Source organism: Neomonachus schauinslandi, chromosome 3, assembly GCF_002201575.2.
Source record: "Neomonachus schauinslandi chromosome 3, ASM220157v2, whole genome shotgun sequence".
NCBI lineage: Eukaryota > Metazoa > Chordata > Mammalia > Carnivora > Phocidae > Neomonachus > Neomonachus schauinslandi.
The window spans coordinates 93,902,927-93,918,386 of NC_058405.1; the positions used below are offsets into that span (position 1 = coordinate 93,902,927).

The 15,460-nt window shown below is 42.1% G+C and overlaps 1 protein-coding gene across 2 annotated transcripts; it reads right to left on the bottom strand.

The window, feature by feature from the left end:
• Positions 1-530: 530 nt before the first annotated feature.
• DDX18 (DEAD-box helicase 18) lies at positions 531-14,814 on the bottom strand. 2 transcript variants are annotated; one of them, XM_021695807.2, is made up of 14 exons: positions 14,658-14,814; positions 12,766-13,050; positions 11,328-11,468; positions 9,815-9,950; positions 9,338-9,438; positions 9,023-9,222; positions 8,811-8,925; positions 7,159-7,298; positions 6,085-6,246; positions 5,625-5,777; positions 4,848-4,961; positions 3,988-4,044; positions 3,442-3,619; positions 531-2,367 (listed from the first exon to the last, which is right to left on the bottom strand). In XM_021695807.2, exons 1-14 carry the CDS (start codon positions 14,740-14,742, stop codon positions 2,225-2,227), a joined length of 2,010 nt encoding a protein of 669 aa, XP_021551482.1. In that variant the 5' UTR covers positions 14,743-14,814; the 3' UTR covers positions 531-2,224. The 2 variants fall into 2 exon arrangements, with proteins under 2 accessions (XP_021551482.1, XP_021551483.1); XM_021695808.2 differs by lacking the exon at positions 11,328-11,468.
• Between the last annotated feature and the right edge of the window lie 646 nt (positions 14,815-15,460).

Below are 15,460 nucleotides of genomic sequence, written 5' to 3' on the forward strand. Positions count from 1 at the left end.
GAGTGATCTGCCTGGCTCCCTGCTCATGCTGCCTAACCTTCCTGGCTGAAGCCACTTAATTCTATTTGTCAAGTTAACAGCCCCAACACATGCCACCAGTGGCTGTGTTCTCAGCACAGAAGCCCAAGGATCCCTTCCTCTTATGCAAATGAGCCTTGCACACGGGGCTGCCCTGACCCTCTTTCTGATTCTAGGCCCCCTCACATCTGAAGCCTGGCCAGGTTGGTCAAGACTGGCTGTCTGGAGGTCCCTCGTCTGCGCCATCCTGCCAGCAGAACCTCCTGACTCCGCAAGTACCTGGAATGAGCCATTACTATAGAAAGCACCGTCTTTCCACCTTCTTTTTACGTACTTAACTCATAAAAACTCTGCAGACTCCTACTGGACGTCAACCATGGCAGGACAAATAGGAGCACGAGACAGGCTAAGATAGGAGAGCCCCTCTGTGATAAGCAGGGACCTAGAACCTTGGTCTAGGCAGACCAAGCAAGGGTTATTAACAAAAGGTAGTCATAAATGAAATATAAAACGGACGTTAATTCTTTAATGACACAGGAAAATAACACGTTATGAAACAAGCTGGTTACAAGTAGGGGGTAAAGGATGACTTCACTCCTGATAGAAAATTTAAAAGTACGTATACAAAACCCGATGGCTATGTACGAAAAATATCGACAGTTTCTACTCCTGCTCTGTGATTAAAGAGTTTTCCCTTTGTTTTTGTGTATTTTTTGAGACGTGATTATTTCTGAAACAAAAAAGAAAAACAAGTTACTGGATGTTTTAGATGAAGAGTTCTTCAATGCCAGGAGTCCAGCAGTCAAGGCCTGAACCCTAGGACAGGTCCAGCCAGGGGTACAGTGGTCAAGCCCAGACTCAAAGGATCACTTTTTGTTTTTACTACTGGGATGCTATTTTATCAGGCTGTTCTCTCCACATTTGAAGTTCTCAGTGTCCTCATATTTAAAAGGAGACTATGAATATTAACTGGCACAACAGCAAAACGATGCCAGCACCTTTGGTTTCAAATTGATCAAAATGTCATAACCATTTGATCGTTCTAAAATGCACTGGAAATGAAACAAGACACATGAAATACTCTGGAAATCAAGAGTTCCTACAACAAAAACCCCACATGACGAAACCCCCATCTTTTGCTGCTCTTTTCTGATTGCTGTTCATTTCCAAATTTCATCATAAACCTATTTTTGTTTCACAGTTGTGGAAGGGGAAATTTTTCTCAAAAAGATGCTTTGCCTCCTGAGTACTCTGCAGAATTGGAAGGGTTCACCAAAATCCAAACCACTTGAAACAGAGTTGAATGAGCAGTGTCATCGCTTTGTGTCTTTTTCAAGAAGGTTTTTGCTAAGTTATTAAATGGAGAACAGCAGATTATTACTTATATTGGTGTAAATGAGGCTCAAAAATCTCAGAGTCCCACTGCTTCCAACAAATGTTAGGACTGCTAAGGGTGCTTTATTCAAATAACAATGACAAATAACCCACACTTTGTGCTCTTAAAAAAATGGGAAAGGCTCACTGCTTTAAAATCTGGCATATATAAAAACCAACACCACCTTACATTAAAGGTGCTTGCTAGCCACAGTAGCATTTTCAGGGGAGGTCAGGAACTATGGTTAAGGTCCAAGAAACCACCAAAACCAAGAAAACAACGCCCCCCCCCCCCCCAAAAAAAAACCCAAAACAAAAAACCTGAGACAATCTTCTGCATCACCACCCCCAGTGTACCAGGTCACTTCTAAGTTCAACCTTCTAAAGCAGGTTGAACTGAGTGATGGACATTAAGGAGGGCACGTGATGTAATGAGCACTGGGTGTTATGTAAGACTGAAAAATCACTGAACTCCACCTATGAAACCATTAACACATTATATGTTAATTGATTTTAAATAAAAAATACCCAACCCCCCCAAAACAATGACAAATTTGGAGGTAAAAGATTTAAAATACTCTGTCGTCATAACAAAATCCAAAAGATCCCTTGCTTTGCTCTTGAACAACCTAGAAAAATTGAACTCTGTTTTACATCCCCAAATAAGAGCGGTATCTCCTGGAAGTATCAGTGCCTGGTGCTTGCAACCCACGTCAACTCATACTCCTGTTCCATCAGTCCCAATCCTGAAGCCACAACAATTCCTTTGTTAGAGAAAGGGAAAAAATCCATTTCAGGACAAAGCTATTCAAGACGAAAGGAAGGCGTGTCTTCAGTGGGAGAACTGCCGGCTGTCGGAGGACTTCTTGCTAATGTGTTTGAAGATTTTGGACTTCTCGACTTTCTTGGCTTTCTGGTAGCCGAAGCCGCCGCCGCCTCCTCTCTTTTTAAGCTTGCCGTCATTGCTGTTCACGTCTAAAGGTGAAGGTTAAGGAAATCAAGCAACTCGAAGACAATGAGCTCCCATCTAATATCCATACAGAGAACAAACCAGCATGTACCCCCCTGCTCCGCTCCCACAACCCCTCCCTGCACCACGAAAATGTGACCATGAGCCCACATGACCCATTTCCAGGAAGTCTGGAGTGGTCACGTGATCATGGACTACAATGAGCAGGTGTGACTTTTAAGCCAATGTAACAGTCATGTTACAGATACTGATACTGTTTTCTGCACAACTAAACTGAAGACAATTATTTACAAGAAGTTGAGAGGTACACATCAGCAAGTCTACAGAAACACAGTAAAAACCACCCTCCATGTCAAAACAAATGACTTTCACCTCTGTTCAGAGTGGATTCGGGAATGCTTAACCAACTGAAGGAGTTGCTCTTCCTTCCTCAACGATTCAGCAAGTACGCACACTAGACACTTACTGCCTACGAGGGCGACGGTGACCCCCCGTCTCGTCCCCTCGGGAGTTGGAGCCACAGCGCTAGCTCACAGGCCTCACTTTTGCTGTTCGTTTCCTCGGTGGAAAACATGAGGATGAAGTACAGGTGATCAACTGCAACAGAAGCAACTGGAAGGGTTTCCTTTGCCTTTTACCCTGAGTGGCACTTACGGGTTATTTTCTTTTGCTAGTCTTGCAACTTCCTTGTACGATATCCTTCCATGGCTCTGAGGGGATAAACACCCTGAGGTGATGTAATGATGTCTCCAGCCCCAGGGCATGCTGCTCTCCATGACTTTGTATAGGGAAGCCTCACAACAGCCCAAGCCCTGCAACTGCACCCGCCTGGGCTTCTCTCCAGAACGCACAACTCCGGCTCTCCCTGTCTGCCTGTCAAATTCCTAAAGGCCTAAAGCACAGGCTGTCTTGTGTGTGTAACCCCCACCGCGACAGTTAACCCCTGCCTACTGCATGCTAGCGCTGACAAGCAGACAGTGACCAGACCTCACCGGACCACACACCAAACCAAGTGCCCCTCTGTCAACCTTTTGTCCCTCAGTCCCTGGATGAACTCCTGACAACAAAGAAAAGGATACTCAGATCAACAAAAGGAGGCACCTTGAAACCAAACGACAGAGCAACTTGAGGCAAATTTAAGTTATTAACATTGAAGATCTGTTTCAGAGAATGGGAATCATATGCTCGAATGTAGGACTTATATGCTTCCTGGGCTGACTTATGAAGGAAGTAGTTCTTTTCAATCAATTTTTCAAGCTGAAATGAAAAAGACATTGGTTTCAATAAAATACAAAAACAGACTTCATACATATTAGAATAAAACCATCCTGTAAAAAAACATTTGTTCCAATACACTTGTGCTCCAAGTTTTGTAATATTTGCAAAATCAGGGTGCAGTAAGAAGAATGTCAAAGTTCTTATAAAGTATGAACTGGAACAAGGTAGGAAACATAGGAATGTGATAAGCAGCATAGCAAGAACCCTAAAGGATCAAGTCCAAACCTGGTTCATGAAAAGGGAGAATCAGAGGACAGTGATTACCAACGGAGGCTACCTTTTCCTCACAAATGTTTAAAAAACTAAACAAAACACAAAAAACACACAAATAAAAATACCAAACATACCTGAGACTGAATGTCAGAAATTTTGGACCAGGAAAACTCAAATTCACTCAATGGAACCTAGAAAACAAAAGCACGAAGATTAGTAAACCAGGATGGATCAATATTCAGAGTTGTAGATGATGGAGCAGTGACAAGCGTCCTGTCCCATGAAGAACCAGAAGGACAGCCAGGCCTGTATGACTCCCTCAGGACAGACAGCCGCTCCTCTGGTCTCCTGAAGCCAAGGGAAAAGTCTTAGCTTACTTCCACTACCTTCACATGCATTGGGCTGAGGACCCTTCCTGAAAGGAAAGGCAAGGGACTAGACAGGGACAGTGAGTCGATGAAGCCCTTTTCTCTACAGAAGGAGCTCTATGGATGCAACACGAGGCAGCCCGATGCTTCTAGTCAGAAGGACCACTGGCCCCTCCCTGCATGTCAGGAGAGCTGTCCTACCGCCCCCTGCTCTGTGACTAGGGTCTGTGATACCAGAGCTCACAATGACCACACACCCCTATGGGAAGGATCTCTCACCAGTCATCACTTATTAGGAAACTGCAAAAATGCCAGACCTCAGAGAGGTGCTGGAGAAATAGCTGCCCAAGTCCCGCCCTCAGAGCCTGCAGTCTTGCAGAGAAGACAGGTAGGGGGTAAGAGGACAGCTGGATGAGCACTCGAGCTGGGGGAACGCCAATGACAGGAGATCATTGATGGCGTCCCACAAGACTGCAAAGCTCACCCAAACCAGAAGCATTCTGAAGATCCAAAAAAGGGCATTCTAGAGCAAAGGCACAAGGGCCATTTTCGGGAATTGCGCATACTTGCAATTCCTACCAAGAGGAATCTTCCCAGCTTACGATTTTCCAAACCAAGATCTTTACCTTGGATTGCTTCAAGTAACGAAGGAAACCCAATTCTTCAGGGCGTAAAATGAGCAAGGCATGCCCTCTCCCGTTTAGGCCTCTGGCTGTTCTTCCCACACGATGAATATATTCCTTTGGTGGAGAGAGAACACCTGAATTAATACACCAACTTCCATGGGAACCTGCCTTTCCAGGACCTGTACGGTGGTGGACACAGCATGTCAGCGCATCTGGACGAGATGGTGCTCCTCCCCCAGGGCCGTGCCACACACACACTAGCCATGTCCCCTGCTTCTGCACGGACCGTGACCAAAGAGGTAACAGGGCCATGACTGAGGCCCGATACCCGCTGGATGTGATATTCACATTAATGACTACTAAGGGTGCTTCATCTTCAAAATAACTTTTTGAATATGTTTTGTGCTAACTGACAATTTATGTCATCTATTGCTTGTTGACAATACTTAATAAAACTTATTTTACTACACATGCTACAGAATCTTACCTATTTCTGGCAGTGAATTTTATTTTCTTCTAACACCTACTGCTCTTCACAGACCATTCCAAGCACATGACATTCCTAACTTCAGCCTCACTGAGGCCTCTCAAATCTTGGCACACCCCCTTGGGTCCTGCAAAAGCCCTGGCTATTATCAGCACCAGAAAAATACTATAGTCAGTGTGCAGTACAACAGGACTTGGATAACTATGGGATCAACCTCTGAATGTGAGAAACCAGAAACTTCATTCCTTAACATAGAGCCCTTGTGGAGAAACTCCAGGGATGCCGGTTACCTTGGGGTCATCTGGAGGGTCATACTGAACAATCCAGTCCACTTCAGGAATATCCAGCCCTCTAGCTGCCACGTCAGTACACAACAATATCCCTGAATCTGCATTGCAGAACTGGAAGAATGTTGTTGTGCGCTTATTTTGCTTCTGCCTTCCCTAGAATCAAGAATCAAATCAAATCATTCATTACAGCTGGAAACTTGAGGTCCTTTCTGGGAGGTCTGGATGTACAACCCCCCAGCTGTGGAGTTGTTAACCTGCTTCATTTCACTCTCTGGCCTAGATCTCATTTCCCTAAGTGGATGGTATCTCCTACCCCTTTGTGGTCCTCACCCTTCCACACCCAGCAAAGCTCCCTCCACATGGGATCATTCTACATTTAGAGAGAGTGATACCACAAACCCCACAATCCATATACTTGATAAGTGTTAACTTTTTTAATAAACTCATGATAATCACTTACATGAATGGCCAAGACAGGCAAATCGATGTAGTTCAGCAACTCATAATGGTATTTCACAGACTTACAGGATGAAAAGAAGACCATCAGTTTCTTCTTCCGATTCTTCTTAAGGAATGTAAAGAGCAGGAGGAATCTCTTTTCCGAGGGACAAACAACATATCCCTAGAAGTTGTTCAAGAACAGATAAAAATAATCAGACATTTTCAGCTTCATAAAGCAGTATGATTTGATGGAGAGTACAGATAAACACTGCATATACACCATCGTGCCTTACCTACAGCAAAATTACTGACTTCATTATAACAAAGCATCCCTAAACTGAGACTAATTTTAGCTCTTCTGATTCCTTTTACTGGGTGCAATCACTATACTAAGTACTTTTCATATTTCTGAGGTTACAGACTTCCGATTACCCACAGTTTGTGCAACCATAATAAAGTAACACCACTACACGTTGGAACCCTCAAGGCATAGCAATCCTTCATTTTTTAAAAGGTCCTTAAATAGCAAGATCTCAAATAACTACAGCCTATTACATTAAAAAATGTATTCACTTGCCTTTGTTATCTTGTTTAGGACAGTGTCCTAACAAAGGCAAGTGAATACATTTTTTAAAATATACAATGAACAGAATTTTTAAGCAAGACTGTTATTTGAAATATTTTATTCATCTAAAATATTCATCTAAAAACTTTCTGTTTTTAATCCACTTAGGTTGGATTTCTGTCACCTCATTTCCAATTTTTCAGAGCAATGTGCCTGAAACCAGCCTCTCCATCTGCTAACTCACCTTGCATCTTAGAGCAAAAGATCATTAATAACACTTTTTATACTGCATTTACAATTGGTAGTGATTAGTGTCTCCTATGTGGCAGGCAGTATTAAAAGACAGAATAAAGAGACCTGATCAAATTATTCAGAATTCAAGATTAGTGATGCCAAACAGCCAATATCCAAATTCACTATATTTGAATTAAAAGTTCACTAATCCATCTGCTTTTGGGATGATCCTCCAAACAATTACAAGGACACACCAAAGATGATCCGTAAATGTAAGATCTTGACAAAAAGTACCTGCTCAAGACCATCCACTGTTGCATTAGCTTTATCGTCATCAACACCAACATACAATGGTTCCTTTTTCAAAGAAATCCTTGCCAAGTCTTCAACTTTTCGAGTTTGTGTGGCAGAAAAGAGCATGGTTTGCCTGCGTGCTGAAACAGATACATATAAAAATAACCCGAATATTTCAGGGAATCTTTAGCATTGCCTCACCACTAGAAATACTGAGGAAAACTAACAGGAACGTGACGTGTGGTATCACTACAGATATTAAGAAAGAAATATCAACTTTATGTCTATAAATCTGACAACTTAGATAAAATGGACAATTTCCCTGAAAGACAAATGGCTAAAGCTCACTTGAGATGAAAAAGAAATCCTGAACGGCTTTGTATCTATTACAGAAATTGTAGTTAAAATCATCACGTAAAGAAAACTCCAGCCCCAAAGACTTCCACTGGTGAATTCTATCAAACATGTAAGGAAAAAATATTACCAATTCTGCACAATCTCTCCAGGATTTGAAGAGATTTTTTATTTCCCAACTCATTCTTTGAAGCCAGCCATTATTACCCTGATACCAAAACCCAATAATGATTCCTAAGCACAGACACCAAATTTCGAAACAAAATTTTAGCAAAGGTGAACATAACATATAAAAAGGATAATGCATCATGACCAAGTGGGGTTTACTTCAGGAATGCAGGGTTGTTTAATATCTGAAAATTAACTGATATAATTTCCTGAGTTAGCAAACTTAAAATTTAAAGAAATATTTAATGAACAAAAACAAACATCTGTTCATTTTAACAGACATGGTAAAAGCATTTGATAGAATTTAACATCTCTTTCTGATTGTGATGTTTCTGTTTTATGCTGTTATTGCAATTTCACGTCTAATGGTTTGGAAGCCATTTTTGTAATGAATAAATATACATACTGTATGGTATCTGTATCATGCCATTCTGGATTAATAAAAACAACCAGTATATGCAGATAAACAAAACAAAAACAAAAAACATCTCAGCAAACCAGGAACAGAAAGGATCATTTTCATCCTCCGTCTGGTAAAGGGCAACTACAAAAAAGAAATCTATAGCTAACACCGTACTTAATGGCGAAAGACGGTTGTCTCCAATGATTGGGGTGATGGGATTAACAGGTGTAAACATGTCAAAACAAACTGAATATTTGTAACATGTACAGACCGTATCAATTACACTTCAATAAAGCATCCAAAAACAAACCATATAATAAATGGGATCATGGCCTTAATACAGCCATAAACAGTTCATAACGTTGCAAGTACTCTAACCCAGGTATGTACAACTCAAGCACAACACAGCAGGCAACACATTCATGGCTGCCCGGGAGATGTCAGGGTGGGTGAGAAAAAGAAAGATGGGGTGCTGGGGACAGACAGGAGTGAGACAGACATTAGGACTGTCTAACTTGCATTATAACCTCTAAAGTGGCAAAACCACTGCATTAAGTTACTGGTAAGTCTGACGCTTGCTTTGCAAACTACCTCTAGGGTTGATTGGCACAACCACTTCGCTTGGCTAAATTAAAATTCCAGTATGAATAGTTTTCAAAGAGGAACCACCCTCACCTACTTGCAACAACTACTTTGCAAACCACATGCAGGTATTACATCCACTTACTTGGTAGAAGTTTAATAATCTGTTTTAATTCCTCTTCAAACCCAACATCCAAGATACGATCAGCCTCATCAATAACCAGACACTGCAGATTTTTATACATAAACCCTGGGGTATTCTAAAAAGACCAAGGAAAAGAAAAACGTGTTAGCTGACAGGTTCAGGTTTCACATGAGACAAGGAGACAGGCACCCCCCGCCCAAGTGTTGCCTTACCTGCATGTGGTCCAGGAGGCGGCCTGGGGTGGCCACAATGATGTTGATCCCATTACCAAGTTTCTGTGCTTCAGCAGATCTGTTGCTGCCGCCCATTATCAACCCGTATGTGTGGACATGGTGCGTCATCAGCTCCTTAAGAACACCAAAAGTCTGCATGGCCAGTTCCCTAGTAGGTGAGAGGATAAGAACTCCAGTTCCTAAAAGGCAAAAAATGACAGGAAAAGTCCAGCTGTAGTTATCACCATGAGTCCATAACTGCGACGATAACCTTCTAGTGAGTTACCAGCAAAACCCACCGGATCAGAAACTCACCGTTCCTAGGCATGAACTTTAACTTGACAATGAGTTCAACTGCAGGGATGAGAAATGCCAGCGTTTTGCCACTGCCTGTTTTTGCGGCCGCTAGAAGATCCCTAAATATCAGCAATGGAAAGGAAAGAGAGACATTTAGTCAACTTATTCAACAAGCATTTACTGAATACCTACTACATATTAGCACATTGCAGACATCAAGGCTAGACTGTGAATAAGAAAAACAAAGTCCCTAGCTTCTTTACCACTGAAATCAATCACTGAAGTTACAGATCTAACTCAGAAATAAGAATTGTGCTATAAAACAGAAATGAACACTTTTCTTCAAACATCAGTTAACTTAAAGCATTTTAATGAAGCATGGATGTATCAACTCAAAGCACAGTGCAAACATCAACAGAACATGTTGGCATTTTCTTTCTAAATGACTAGCACTAAAAATAGGTACCAATGCCCAAACATCAATGTTAATCATACCTGCCTTCCAGAAGTGGTCTGATACTTTTATGCTGAATTTCAGTCATGTTCGTAAAACCCATTTCTTTTATTGCCCTCAAAGTGTTCTCATTGACAAGATTACTAAGAGAAGCAAATGAAGTATCCTCAAAAGCTCCTAAATAAAAGAGTTTATCATTAGCAAATTTATCTTTTTTAATAGTTAATACTGCTATAGCTATGTAAATTAGTTTTGCTGTGTGAAAACATTAATGGGTGGGAGTCAAGCTGAGAAGAGCTTCTTCCAGTAAGAAAGACTAGACCCCCACCATTTCTATGTAATACTAAGACAGAGACACTGACTTCTGAAATTTCTCCACTGCTGACAGCTGTGTAAAGGCTAGAAACAGTAAAGGATGGAGAGGAGGTATAATCAAGGGACTTGTGTCTAATGAAAATGTCAAGCATGGGGGGTGGTGCAGAGAGAAATGAATTGCTTAAGAAATCTGAAATAAAAAATGAAAGCATCCAGTACAGAGAAAGTGAGTGCGAAGTCAATCAAAAGAGCTGTTAATCTCACTCCCAAAAGACAACTGAGGAGGTCAGATACAGCCACGAACCCTTAGACTGGACCCACACGTCAAGTGCGCCGGTTCTTCAGCAGGGGAAGATACCAAAATCACCTGGGGAGGCCCCACCCCACACCTGCCCTGCTTGTCAGTCAGCTATTGTTCACGTTGGCACTACTGACATTTTGGGCTGGATCATTCTTTGTTGTGAGAGGCCGTCCCATGCATTACTGGATGTTCTGCAGCCTCCCTGACCTCCACCCACTAAATGACAGTAGCCTGCCCCCAGTTCTGACAACCAAACATGTTGGTAGTGAACCTTCAGTTTGCCTGGGACTGAGAAGGTTTATGAGATGCAGGACTTCAGATGCTAAAACTGGTCGGTAAACCGGGATGACCTGGTCACTGCCCCCAAGGAAGCAAAACTGCCCTGGTTGAGAACCACTGCCATAACCTTTGCAATTTTGATTAAGCAAGCCTGGGGTTAGGCCTCAATATTTTAACAAATAAAAAACCCACACCGAACAACTCAAGGAACTAGACATTTCTGGTTTGGAGCAAGTGATTTTGGCCAAACTCTTGACTTATAGAGAGGCCAAAGGAAGTCACCCTGGCCAAAGTCCCTCAGTAATGTGAATTTCATCCTTGCTTACTAATGACTGGGGCAATGTTAAACTTCTGGGCCAATCATCTTCCTACTAGAAAATGAAATGAGCTTTAGAAAACAACAAACCAAAAGAACAGAGGACCCCAAAAGCTGTCTGTGTCCTTATCAAAATATTTAGTGTTAGGAATGCAGAAAAGGAAAAAACCAGAAACAATAAGAACTAAGGCACACAAAGTGGATAAAGCAGCAACTAGATATAAAAATATTTCTCATCAATACTTTTTCTAGGTAAATTAAAAGTCACAACTGAAACTTCAAATCTTATAATCCAGAAGGCATGCCATGTTTAAGGTCTCTCTGGAAAACTTTCTAAAGTTACCTGTCAGTCCCAGGGGTAGGCTGGGCACTTCACTGTCCTCTTCCTGATCATCTGGCTTCTCCACACTGTTTTCTGTCTCTTCAGGAGCTTGGGCCCCTTCTTCAGAGTCCCCTTTGTCTTCAGTTTTTGCTTTTTTGGTATCTTTGGTTTTAAAGGAAAACACCCCCCCCCCACCCAATTTTTTTTGTTAAAATAAAATACCAAACGGGATCACAAAATAAAAAGATGTGTAATGCAAAGAGGCATGTTTTCAAAAGCTTAACACATTTCCCGTTTTAATATGCTAAGAATGTCTCTTTTTCATGACTAAAGATTTAATTATATGTAAAAACCCAGGGGGACATGCAGATTTGCCAAAAAAACTTTATTTTTTAGGCCTATTATAGTATCTTGAGTGACCAAGACATTTTTGAAAGTTGAAGAGTTTAAGTATACTAATTACATCCAATTCTGTATATTCCACTGAGGAAAAAAAGGGCTGTGATTAATGGTTTTTTGAACTCTTAAAAAGCACTAATTTGTCCTACTATGCCATTAAACATAAATCTTCCATAAAAGCTTTTTTCTTTCTATAAAGGCCAGAGACTAAACAGTGAAGGTTTTGCAGGCCATAGGGTTTGTCACAATAAAGACCAAGTAAACAAATGTGCACTGCAGTGTTCCAATGAAGCTTTATTTCCAAAAGCAGGCAGAGGGCTGAATAGTTTAACACCTGTTGCAGTCTCCCTTGAAATCTCTGCTTGCTCACATCTCAAATAAAATGCCTATCCTTCAGGTAAGCTTATCCAAATCCAACCATCTTCCAAAAGAAACTGGCCTCCCCCCATCCTGGCCATTCTACTCACTTGGGAATTAACGTTCCATTTATATAGAAGTTACCTGCTATTTTTATACAATTTGCATATCCAAATTATTACTACGTCTCCTTTCAAGAGGAGAAATTTACAGTAGGAAAAAAAATTGGGACAAAAAAGGGTAAATTAAAAGAATCATTAATGCAAAGTCCACTGAAATAAAGACTTTAGAAGATAGGAATGTACTAGCCCAGATGTCTTTAGTGTAATGCCACAATTCTGTTTGAAAACAGGTAATAAACCTAAAATACTATGCCATAATATAGTCTGTTTAAAAGCCTAGCCAACCATCAAAAAGAACAAATTTCTAGAATTCAAAGGCTTTTACTGAAGAGTGAGGTGTTCTTCAGTTGTTAGGGAATGTAAAAGCATGACACATTTCTCAGTATCTTAATCAGAAAAAAAAAAAAAAAAAAGTCATACCCCAGCCCCTACCCTGCTTCTTTTTGCTACTAGGTTATTTTTTGGTACACTAATGAGTATAGGGATTCTTGCATGTTGTATGAATACAGTAATAAAAGAAAGAAGGTGAAACTGTGAAAATTGTTTGAATGCCTGAAGTTCAAAGAAACTGAAGTACTTACCAGGCCCAGCAGCATCCACCATTTTTCTCTTTTTCTTCTTCCTTTTTTTGGATTCTGAATTGGGAGGCTGTGTTGCTGCTTCTCCATTGATTATTATGGTAGATTTCTTCTTCTTTTTTTTAACTTGTACAGTTTCCACGGTTTCTTTAGCTATCTCTCCATTCTGGGCTTCTAACGAGCCCACATTCACAGACTGTTTTAGGGATTTTTTAACCTTCCCACCTCCCACGGTTTCTTCAGACACATGTCCATTTTGGGTTTCTGATAAGCTCACATCCGAGGCCTCTGTTTAAAAACAGAACACACGTTGTGACAAAGAAGGGTAGGTTTGCTTAAGAACGCTGGGATCCCAGGCGAGAAACCTCAGGGTGTCCATGACGGAGATGACTTAGCTTTTAATTCCCTTTCATGTACATTATTAAAACCACTTAATTATGGCGTTCTACTACAGGACAAGTCAATTTCCTTTAATGAAAAATGCTGGAAAAGGGAAAGCTACATTGATTTCTTAACTTCAAAAAACCGTGTATCTGTTCATACGGAGTTAAGAATCTGGGACAGCAAAACTTCAGTGAAGTTAAACATTTAAACAGATGGGGCCAGACAACAGTAGCTACAAATACACGTTAGTATCAGGTAGTCGATAAATACATGGCTAACCAATATATCAGAAAAGACTTCCATCTATTCACACAACTACTGCTTTTCCTATAATTTCAGAACACTCAACCTAACTTTCCTAAGCAGGAGTGAACTGAAAATTCACTTATTGGTCCCAGTATTTATCATATATATATGTAAATGCCTAGGGATGTCTTTAAAAGTTTCCCTGTTTACATATAATAAAAAGTAACAACACTGAAAAATTTTTATTTTATTATTATTTTTTAATTTTAATTGTTACCTTTAAGTACCAAGAAGCAGTTAGCAGTGCTGTATTATTCACCGGAACTGGTAATACAAGGGAGCTTCAAAACCATTTCTAAAACCCACAAACCTGTCCTCTTCTTCAGGATTCCTTGCAAGCCACTCATCTGCTGGAATCCAACTAGGGTAAGGAATTATGCCTCCAACATTGCCCTCGGGGATTGATATGTTATATAGGATCCAAAAAAGGATAAGGTAACTTCAAGATCTCTGGCTCTCTGTTAGGAACGAACGTAGGATTGCAAACGAGGTGGGTGAGAATGACGGGCATTCAGCTAACAGCCTTTTCAGTTACGTATTTATTAAGGATGCAAATACCTGGAAGCGCTTGAGGAATTCATGATGTTAGGAGCAATGGGAAGATAGGGCACGCACTGGACACGTGCAGAAGGCACTTCTAGAGCTGAAAATAGGATATGCTCCAGGAGTCGAGAGAGAGTAGACGTGGACAGGGGAAGGCAACTGTATCAAGAAAAACTCTGTGACAAGAGAGACAATGAGCTTGTTTTGAAGCAATGTAGGCATTAAACAGATGTGAAAGGAAGGCGCGTGTAGATGACAAGTTCCACGTGTCTGACTGGAAATGGGCCAGGGGGGTGGGGTGGGGGATGAGGTGGGAGGGACTCAGAATAAGGGAGACACAGAAAAGGTGGTTTAGCTGGAAGCCCGGCTGGAGGCCTGGGAAGAAAACTCAGGCGGCCTGCTTCTGCCCTGATTCTGTACGGAGAAACTGAGGCTCAGAAAAATCAGGGGCAGATCTGGGGCACGCGGAGAGCGGCACCCGAGCGGGACCGACTGGAAACCGCGCCAGGCTGCCTTTCACTCTCAACAAGCACACGTGCCGCGGGGGAAGCGGCCACGCCACCTCGGGGCTGCAGTGACTCCCGAGCAGAGCAGCGCCGCGACCCAGGGGCGGGCTCCCGCAGCTACCGAGGCCCCCAGTCCCCAAGCTCCGCGCATCTCACCCTGGAGCTTTAAGTTTCGCTGGCGCAATTTGAGGTTCCGTTTCTCGATCTTCTTGCGCAGGAGTTTCATGGGTAGATGAGACATGTTGCCGGAGAAGCGCCTCCACTGCAGCGCCACAACTCGGCTACCGGGTTGACGTTACTCCTTCCCGGGCCACATGTGCGTAACTCGGCCAACCGGAAATACGTCACAGGGACCGCTGGAGGACTGCCGTCGGAAAAATGCGTCCCGGGTGGAAATGCTTCCGGCGACCGGACTCTGTGCAGCGCCCTCTAGAGGAGTGGAAGTCCGACCCAGGTTCACCTGTGTCAGAGCTGGCGGCGTGTGTTAGGGGCCCTTGCGGGTCCTGGGGGTGTGAGCTTCCCCAGAGGAGGCTGAAGAAACAAGGATGAGCCAGGGGGCCTTAGGGAGTCACCAGTTTTATATGCTTGCCCTCTTTGTATCCTGGACTATTTGGGAAATTGAATATCTAAATTTCATCTATAGGTTGTGAAAGAAGATTCCGAAGTTAAGCATTGTGAAGAGAGTCATTCAAAATAGGGTTGGGAGGATATTGAGAAGCGGGGTCTCTGCACGTCTCCTGTTTCAATCTTGGGACACCATGAACTCTTGACTTTTGTCAGTTGGGACCACCTCCTGGAACACATTCTTCTACTTCAGACTGAAATAGAGCTCATGTAACCTCTGCTAGCTAAATTGACAATTGTATATTAAATAGTCAGTTGAACTCTGCAGGGGTAATGGTAATTCTTTTGAAACAAGTTCTGTAACCTTGTGGCTTTTGCCTTTATAAACCTGCTCT

Bases quoted from the DNA above. Each gene is read 5' to 3' on its own strand.
- DDX18 (XM_021695807.2), bottom strand. From the start codon at position 14,742: ATGTCTCATCTACCCATGAAACTCCTGCGCAAGAAGATCGAGAAACGG. The intron at 13,051-14,657 runs GTGAGATGCGCG...GTTTTTAAACAG, and splicing joins GCGAAACTTAAAGCTCCAGG to AGGCCTCGGATGTGAGCTTA. The intron at 7,299-8,810 runs GTAAGTGGATGT...TATCTGTTTCAG, and splicing joins GATTATTAAACTTCTACCAA to CACGCAGGCAAACCATGCTC.